General features: G+C 45.5%; 1 protein-coding gene and 1 non-coding gene across 2 annotated transcripts in view; one reads left to right on the top strand and one right to left on the bottom strand.

Annotated features, from left to right (window-relative positions):
- The first annotated feature begins 2,651 nt into the window (after window positions 1-2,651).
- Window positions 2,652-2,722, top strand: TRNAS-AGA (transfer RNA serine (anticodon AGA)). The gene has a single exon. It is a non-coding gene; the product is annotated as a tRNA-Ser (tRNA).
- A 5,088-nt stretch (window positions 2,723-7,810) lies between these two features.
- Window positions 7,811-9,777, bottom strand: part of NTN3 (netrin 3) — a 205,185-nt gene continuing 203,218 nt past the window's right edge. The window contains exon 7 of the mRNA XM_060260674.1: window positions 7,811-9,393. Within this exon, the coding sequence (XP_060116657.1) occupies window positions 9,065-9,393 (329 nt within the window). The 3' untranslated portion in view covers window positions 7,811-9,064. The remainder of the gene's footprint in view (window positions 9,394-9,777) is intronic.

Genomic DNA, 9,777 nt, shown 5'->3' with positions numbered 1-9,777 from the left:
AGGGTGATTAACACATGGAATTCACTGCCACAGGAGGTGGTGGCAGCTGCAAGCATAGACGGCTTCAAGAGGGGATTGGATAAGCATATGGAGCAGAGGTCCATCAGTGGCTATTAGCCACAGCGTATTGTTGGAACTCTGTTTGAGGCAGTGATGCTCTGTACAGTGGGTGGCCCCACTGGTGGACCTCCTGATGGCACTTGATTTTTTTGGCCACTGTGTGACACAGTGTTGGACTGGATGGGCCATTGGCCTGATCCAACATGGCTTCTCTTATGTTCTTGCTGGACTTCTTCAACTTTGTTCTGTTGCTTCAGGCCAACATGGCTGCCCAGCTGGGTTAACGCTGAGTTAAGCTCCATTATGTCCATGTTGTTTGTTGCCTTTGGGGAGGCCTGAACGAAATGGCCTTCCTGGGGCTTCTTCGCTTTGCCCACGTGGGGTATTCTGCCTCTAGACATGGAAGCTCCATTGATGAGCAGTCATCTCTATTTGCCGTTGATAGATTGATGCTTCATGAATATGGCTAATTACCTTTTTTAAAAAGCAGTCTTAACTGCTCTAGCATCTTGGATCAATTAATCCCAAAGCCTAATTATGCATTCCATGAAGGAAATACTTTTGTATGCCAGTTGTGGAAAACAGCCTTCTAGCACCAGCAGTCCTGTATACAAGGTTTGAAAAAAAAACCCAAAATGGAAGTTTGACAGTAGGGGAAAAGATTTGCATAAACTGTGGGGATTATTTGGTTTAAGGAGTTAATAGGCTGCATTGCCAGATACCTGCTTAAGGAATCTCAGAAATAAAAATACCATAAACCCCACAAAAACTGCAACTTGAGTTCTCAATAGTTTGGTTATAGGTGAGTCCTGCGTAACCAATAGTTTGGCTTTGGCTACTTTTATATTCTGTAAACATTTTAATGATGTAAATTGTGTAATTTATATTCTGTAAATGTTTTTAATGATGTACACCACCCTGAGCCCTCTTCTACAGGGGAGGCCTGTTTAAAAATCCAAATAAATAAAGCAAGCCAGCATAAGCAAACAACAAACATAAAAACAGCATAAAACAGGGGCGGCCGAACTGCAGCTCGGGAGCCACATGTGGCTCTTTCACACGTATTTCGTGGCTCTCGGAAGCCCCCACCACCCCATCAGTCGGCTTAGAGAAGGCATTTCTCTCTTTAAATCACTTCTCAAAGCCATGATAGCTGGCGGCTTGGAAAATGCATTTAAAGTTAAAGTTACTTCCTTCCCACTTCCTTCCCTCCCTCCCTCCAACATCTGATGTTTATTCTATGTGGCTTTTATGTTGAGCAAGTTTGGCTCCTCTTGGCATAAAACCACCGTTGAGCAGCCTAAAAATATCTGTAAAAAGAGTTCTCAAGCTAGAAACAACTTTTCAAAAAAAGGTTAGCCATCAGTAGTACCTTTAAGACCAACAAAGTTTAATTCTGGGTATAAGCTTTTGCATGCCTGTACTTCAAAAAACAGCAGTGCAAAGCTTGGGTAAAAAGAAACGGTTCGGCCTGTTACCTAAACAACAGTAAAGCAGGGTGAGCCTGATGTTGTGGGGCTCCGGTGTTTTTGCGTGTGTACCCCTTGTGTTCAGACTCAACATTTTGGGCCAGAGCTTTGCTTGAAGGCAGATTTGAGTTGGCCCGATCCCCAAGAACAGCATGTCCCCATAGGAAGAGGAACGACAGGAGTCCAGACTTGGCCCTGTAAGCTGGCTCTACAAGAGCCAACAGCAGTCTCCAAAAGGACATGCACGCAAATACATTCTCACAAGGACCTCCCCAGTAGGTTCCCGCTCCCACCTGTGTTGCTTCATCCACACCTTGTGAAACATCGACGCCTCTGTCAGCTCCTCGTGGCTTTGTCCTCGAGAGTTCGGCCGCACAGATGTGGCCTCTCGAAAGGAAGCCCCTAACAGCAGGGTTGCCAGCGGAGGGTCTGGGAAAGCAGAGTTGAGCCATGAGGTGGAGCCAGTTGGGACAGCTGAGGCCCTGTGGCCCGAGCCTTTTCCTACCTCATGTGCTCCATCACCACAGCAGCGCTGGGAAAACACTCGCAGAAGGAAGCCAACTGGTTTCACCAGATGGCTGACCCGCCTGACCCCAGCCGTTCCTCACCTTTGAGTCTTCCTTCAAACAACAAGGAGCAGGCCAGCCAATCGGTTTATGGCTTCCTCATGTTCAGCCATGTTTTTTGGCTGTAAGCCTCAGAGCGCTTGGCCGGCCTCCTCTGTTTTGGCTGGACCAATGTAGGGTATTGCTTTTATAGGTGGCTGTAAAATGGCCTCTAGAATGTGGATTATTCATAGAGACGGTGGGGAAAAAAACCCTATGAAAACAGGAAGAGGTAAGAAAAAAGTACCAAACTCTTTCCTTGACCCCAGCTCTGAGGGTAAAGAAAATACAGCACAAGTAGAAACTCCTCACCCCGCCGGAGGCAGTGGCCCATGTATAGGATAACAAAATAAGTATCCCTCAGTTTCTTTTATGGCCACAGAAACAGGATGATGGTTTAAATGGGAGTGTCTGTTTTGGTAGATCAGTGAAGCATGTTGCAGGCTTCAGAGTTCCACAGAATTCTTCATCACAGTCAGAAACTCCATGCTGGCCATATGCAGTTGTTGTTAGGGAGGGACAATGGCTCAGTGGTAGAGCATCTGGTTAGAAAGCAGAAGGTCCCAGGTTCAATCCCTGGCATCTCCAACTATAAAAGGGTCCAGGCAAATAGGCGTGAAAAACCTCAGCTTGAGACCCTGGAGAGCCGCTGCCAGTCTGAGTAGACAATACTGACTTTGATGGACTGAGGGTCTGATTCAGTATAAGGCAGCTTCATATGTTTATATGCTGTTCAGTCACACAGTCAAGTTCGACTCTTTGCAGTCCCATGGACCACATCACGCCAGGCCCCTCTATCTTCCGCCGTCTTCCTAAGTTCACTCAAATTCATGTTCATTGCATTGATAACACTGTCTAACCATCTCATCCTTTGCCGTCCCCCCCTTCTTATTTTACCTTCAATCTTTACCCAGTCCCCAGCATCAGGGTCATCTCCAGCGAGTGCTCCCTTCTCATTTGGTGGCCAGGACTCTACTGCATCGCTAATTCTATAAGAACTTGACGGCTAAAGAGAAGCCATCACTACGGCACACCAAATGGAGACACGGAATTTGTTTCTCCTTCCTGTGCGCCAAAGATGTTTAATCCAGGTCCAAACCCAGTTGCTCTAGTGGAGTGTGGTGGTCAGGACATTTGGCAGTGAAGCACAAAGGGTGACCTTGGGCCAGTGACATCACAGCCTCCCCTGCCACACGAGGCTGTGGTAAGAGCCAAGTAGAGAGGAGGAAAACCTTCTAGGGCACTGTCACTCTGAGGGCCTTGGAAGGAGGGGAAGGAATAAAAAAATGTGATTGGCAGGGCTTTTTTGTAGCAGGAACTCCTTTGCATATTAGGCCACACATCCCAGATGTAGCCAATCCTCCAAGAGCTTACAGGGCCTACTGTAAGCTCCAGGAGGACTGGCTACATCAGGGGTGTGTCGCCTAATATGCAAAGCAGCTCCTGCTACAAGAAAACCCCTGGTGATTGGCGATGTTTGGTATCTTCACCCACTCTGATATGGCCAGCTCTGCCCAACCAAGATTCTCCCTGGCTCATTTGTCACTAGGACTGGCAATAGGTACCATAGAGTTTCCCCCTCCCAAATGGCTAGAGCATCTGGGAAAACCATAGAGTTTTTCTAGAAATGCCTAGACCGGTCATGAGTGACGCCCTTGCATTGCACGCGCACATTGTGCACACACGAAAGTTCCCTGCTCCGGCGCTGAGGGGACTTGGCAACCCTATTTGTCACGGTGACTTTTACAATGCTCAAATGTACCTCAGAAAAAAAGCCCCGCTCTTATTCTAGTATTATGACTGGGTGTTTTAAAGGGGCAAAAGGTAAGGGTGAAAGATATTTATTTATTCAAGGAAGGTATTCGTTACAAATTAAAGCCTCGGAACTGAAAAACAGCAATTCTCACCTAAGTCAATCAATTCATACACGTTATAAGAAAAACAGGAATATTTGGGCTTGAAGAAGAGGGTTTATATAAGTTTATGTTTGATCATGAGGAAAACACTTCTGTTCCATTCGTTTCCTTAGAGCTCTGCTTTAAAGCTGTCTAATTCAGTAAGGCAGAGGCCGTTTTCAAGAGCTTCACTTTGTTGCCATCTAAAGTACATAGAAATAGATAGCTTCTCCAAAAAAAAATGATAAAGCAGGAAGGTCAGAGTTTTTGTTATTTGATTGTATCAATTTTGCCTTGGATCTTCCAGATATAGAAGTGAATAGTTCCATGGGGGTTGAATGCACTTAATGGAAGAAATGGAATTATGATGTACATTTGTGCGCACATAAATCCTTTATGCACACTTGAAAGGGGCACGTACCACTGTGATGTTGCTTTCCCCCCTAGGATTGTTCAGTCCCCACAGATACATTGTGTGAAAGAGGTCTAGTTGAGCACTGAAATGTCTGAGAGAATTCGAAGTCTTCTCATGAGGGGATAGGTGGTCTGGTTTGTTTCTACCACTTCAAAAATTAATTTTAGGAGATTCCCTGGATGAATTGCTGGTTAGGTGAGATGGTGAGGAGAAACTTATCAACTTATTTTTTATTTTAAAAAGGCAAGTTTTTAAAAAATGTTCACAGGATGGCACAGATGAGGGTGAGACGCATGGTCAAGGAGGTCACAGTAACTGTACAATAGGCCCTTATTTACATTGCACATAGGCACTTATTCCGCTATCCTCGGGATTGGAAGGGGAATTACACTTCCCCAGAAACAGAAATTTGTGGTTTGAGCACAGGGAAATTGATATACTTATAGAAGAAACATTACCTTACAGGAAGATATCCAGACATCTTCCATCCAAGAACAAAGGTGTAATAACTGTATACTCATAGTGGTGCAAACTGATCTTCTAACAAGAGCCCTTAGTTTAAAAACAAAAAATTGCATTTCAGATCACAAAAAGGCCATACTGAAGGAGAGAGGGAGCTATACTGAAGTCCTTTCAAAAACATTTTTTTTATTTATGTAATTCTCAAAAACAAAGTTGGAGTTATTTGCAAACTTACAATTACAAATTCCCCACCGATCCTCCTTCCGTAAGCACTGAAGGCTTGCTTGTGTCCTGTTGTTCAGAAGCTATGGCGACGTCCGTTTCTTTTCTTTTTTTTCACTCATTCACATGCTGAAGTCGTTACTCCCTTCAGCACCGTGTCCCTTGAGAAAGCAATTACATCTAAAGCCCTGTGGGACCCCCAAAACCTTTGCATGGAAAGACATGTGTTTCTGTGTGTGGAGAAGCGGTTAGCCAACATCCCAACTCGCGTCAGCAGTGGCTCACAGATGTCCTCGAACCCACCCTGCCCTGTGTGCTCTGAGCTGCAGATGATTTCAACATTTTCACTATTGTAGTAAACACAACATTCCCCATGTTGTAGTGCCATCTCTTTGGGAAACAGTTGAGTTTTTACAGGTTTGGAAAGGCAAATGCAAAATACATGTGCATTCTTACAAGATATGACCATCGTGGTCTTGCAGTTTAACGAAAGAATGTGAGAACTGCTGAGTTGGGACAGACTACAGTTTGGTGTAGCGGTTAAGTGCGCGGCCTCTTATCTGGGAGAACCAGGTTTGATTCCCCACTCCTCTGCTTGCAGCTGCTGGAATGGCCTTGGGTCAGCCATAGCTCTCACAGAGCTGTCCTTGAAAGGGCAGCTGCTGTGAGAACTCTCTCAGCCCCACCCACCTCACAGGGCGTCTGTGGTGGTGGTGGGGAAGGTAAAAGGAGATTGTGACCGCTCTGAGACTGAGATTCAGAGTATAGGGCTGGATATAAATCCAATATTACCTTCTTCTACAGCAACCAGTGTGGGGCTGAAGCTATATTATTAGGACTATGGCTGACAGTTTATCGGCTACGCCACGCTGGCTGCTTTGGTCTGTTCCAGTTGGCAGTTCTCGTGTGCTCACCCAACTCAAACATCCAAAGAAAGCCAATGGCTTCATTGGCTCCAAAGGATGACCCCCTTCCCAAAACTTTATATTTTTGATTTTTAACCCCCTGCCCCCACAAGCGGACTGAGGGTGGGCAACAACATATCTGATTAAAAACAATCCAACAACATTGTGAAATAGAAATTCCATAAGTGGCCAAATTAACAGTTGAGTTTACTGGGTTAGAATTTCACAAATTAAATCTCGCAGATTAAAAATTTCAGCTGGTGAGCATAAAATTGTTATCCTTATACCGCCCCACAACTGGAATAAAGATGGAATGAAACTGGAATAAAGATTTCCTTCTTGTTTCATCCTTTTAGCAGCCCCGACAAACCAAGGATTAAAAAATCCTCATCTGGGTAGGATTTCAGACTATTTTCTCCCAGACAAACGTACCTTCACGGGGACAATCGATTTGTCTCTGAGACCCCTGGAGGACGAAAAGGCTACAAATATGATGGACAGAAAAGTCTGTTTATATATTTACAGCAGGAGCCAACTAAACGCCCTGGGTAGGAACCAAGATGAAGCCTGTATCATGTTGTTCATCCCCTCAACACTTTCTGGCCTTCAGAGGAACAGTCTGAACATTCACCATTCTTGGATATGGAAGGAGCTGCCAAGAGCCACCATGAGCCTTGAGACAAAGATTCTGTCGGAGTTCCCCTTTTCATCACTCGGCCACCACCCAACGCATCACGAGACATCCAGCCATGTGATGCATCTGGTTCCTTGACCCCCCCCCCCCCCCCCCGAGTGCCTAATGTCCCCAGACCTGTGTCTCTCAGCAGCCCTGATTCATTAATGCTTTCCACCGTGCTTCCATGTTTACTGAAGGTAAGAAAGTGCATCTGATCAATACTCTTAAGTACAAACTATCTGGGACCTTTGACGTCCTTGGGACAAAGTAGGAGTCCAGCAGCACCTTTAAGACCAACGAAGTTTTATTCAGAATGTGAGCTTTTGTGTGCATGCAGACTTCATCAGACAACGGAATGCGGTACAGCGAGCAGAGCTACATATATCTGGTGGGCAGGGGTTTAGAATGCAAAGTGGTACAAAGTTAAAATCCAATGGCAAAATAGTGCAATTAACACACTGAAAGGACATTGGACCTAACTTTGTATCACTTTGCATTCTAAACCCCTGCCCACCAGCTATATGTAGCCCTGCTCACTACCTCATTCCTTGTCTGAAGAAGTCTGCATGCACACGAAAGCTGACATTCTGAATAAAACTTTCTTGCTCTTAAAGGTGCTACTGGACTCCTACTTTGTTCTATTGCTTCAGACCGACACAGCTGCCCACCTGGATCTATGTCCTTGAGACAGTAACGCCTCCCTCTGTTAACTTGGGATATCGGCAAAGCGGACTCGAGTTTTCAAGGTGCCATTTTGATATGGATCCCAGAGCCAGGGGGCTTCTTCAGTGATACAAGGAGAAGCACCAAGCAGTGGCAGCAGATGGGCCGGCTACAGAAGCAAGCAGATGAAGTTATGCTCCCTCGGGGAAGACCTTTGGCAGGTCAGGTGAGGCCTCAGGCTTCCATAAACTCAGCGCTGGAATCCAACTGGCAGACCGTGTAGCACTTCGGGATACAATTTTGGGCTGCTAAAAGGGATTAGCGTTGGCCCTGAGCCAAAGGAGTCTTCTAGTTGTGCACTCGAAAGCTTCTCCTCCCCATTAAATTATCCTCCTTTTACGCCACACGGACAACAGGATAACGTTACAGACACATAAATAGGTTGCAGTTGTTATTATCCTTTGGTGCCATCAAACAGCAGCTGCTATTAAGCCGGAATATTAAAAACATATAAAATAGGCTTAAAAAAAATCCGACTAACAACATGTTAATAGAAAGGCAACACTAATGTTTGATTTAGCAACCTTAGGTTGCTTGTGAATCTCAGACTCTGGGATTTCTTCATTCTGCCTACACTGTCAGCTGACCCTATACCCTTGCCGTTCTCCGTCTGACATCAGAGCAGCTGAGCCAATGGCAGCCAAAAGGCAGCCATGGCACCTTTGGAAATCCCTTCTGTGACGTCAGAGAAGCTGAGCAAATCATGCTCAAGGTAGATCCCACGTGCTTTGATATCACAAAAGGTCTTGCAATTCTAGAGCCAGACTGCAGAATAGGAGATCAGGCAAGAGAGAAAGAAAGAGCGGGCAGGGAGATCAGACAGCTAAGATGAGGCGTCTTCCATGAGTTTCTCAGCCCACTGTATTGAAGGGCACTTATTGTTGGGGTGTGTCCAGGCTGAGGGAATGAGTTACGCTGCCATGATGTTCAGCCCTGTCTAAAACATCACAGTCCCAATTTGGAAATCAAGGGGTTCTCATGCACTTAGGAAGGGCCAAATCCACAGGCATTACATTTTTCAATGGAAACTGAGATTGTCAAGTCATCGCCCAGAAAAGAGAGAGAGAGAGAGAGAGAGAGAAGAAAATGCTCAGGTGCCCTCCAATTCCTCGTACAACTACCCAGGCAGTTCCCGAGAACCGGGAAGCAACAAAGTAAAGATCGAAGGTGAGCCTTCTTTGTCCATCTCACAACGTGGCTGAGGGCTTCAGTTTGAGGAGACTAGAAATCTCAACTATCGGGAGCTGCTGTGTGGGTCAAGGGGCGTGGAACAGCACCCAAAATGGTGTAAAAATAAAGGACCGATAAAGTCCCGTCCAGAGAAGGGCAACGCTTTCTCCTTCTTCCAAGCTTCTTCCGTGAATTGACCTTTCCTTTACTTCGCTCCTTGTTAAAGGTTTGTCATTACTGTGTTACTCTTAATAAACATTTTTTTTTAAAAAAAGGACCCATGCACTCATGCACACGCACACATCCCCAAAGGAATCATTGCCAAAATATACACTATACATAGGCGAGCCCATCCATGATAACGTGTTATGTACAGAGTCTCTCAGAACAGTCTGCTGATTGGAGTGCAGAGGGATCCAATAGGCAAGGGAGGCACATATTAACAGACGGGGCCTGAGCCAATCACGGTTTCAAGCACTTCCCCTTCTTCTCTCGCCTCTGCAGTTTCCGGAGGCGCCGGGTCCACGCATCCCGCCACTGGATCACCAAGCTGTTTTTGTCAGCCATCAGTCCCGGCCGCTCAGCGGGGTTTTCGCTGATGCCCATCACCAAGTACTTCCTGCTGATTTGGATCTTGGGGCACTTACAGGCCAAGTCTTTCATGTGGATCCACAGGAAGTTGTCGCCCCGCTTCACCCGCTCGTCTCGGCACTTGTAGACCGAGAGGATGTTGATGGTGAACTTGGCCCAGCTGGCCACCGTCTCCATGTCTAAGACGTTCACTTGGACGACTGGAGGGAAAACAAAAAAGGAAAAATTGAGGTGGAATGAAATAGATGTTTGTATACCATTTTATCTCACCTTCTTGGAAGGTCGGTCCAAGAGAAATTTGTATTCCTGTTGTCAGACAGATAAATATATTAGTTTCCAAGTGGCAAGATTTGTGGCTGCCATTATGGATTAAAAAGGAATGAGTAATGAGATATATTAACTACTCTCCTTTTTACCACTGCGGGTTGTTTTCTTAGGATGTCATTGGATAAATTGTATTGATAATTCAGCGTAAAATTTTAACGTGATTAATATAATTCTATTGTTGAATGTTTTATTGAGGGTTTTTTTCTTTTATTGTTGAGCCTGGTTGTTGGTTGTTATGGCATTTTGTTGCTAATGCA

This window comes from Heteronotia binoei, chromosome 20 (assembly GCF_032191835.1).
Source record: "Heteronotia binoei isolate CCM8104 ecotype False Entrance Well chromosome 20, APGP_CSIRO_Hbin_v1, whole genome shotgun sequence".
Classification (NCBI taxonomy): Eukaryota; Metazoa; Chordata; class Lepidosauria; order Squamata; family Gekkonidae; genus Heteronotia; species Heteronotia binoei.
This window is presented reverse-complemented; position numbering and strand designations above follow the sequence as displayed.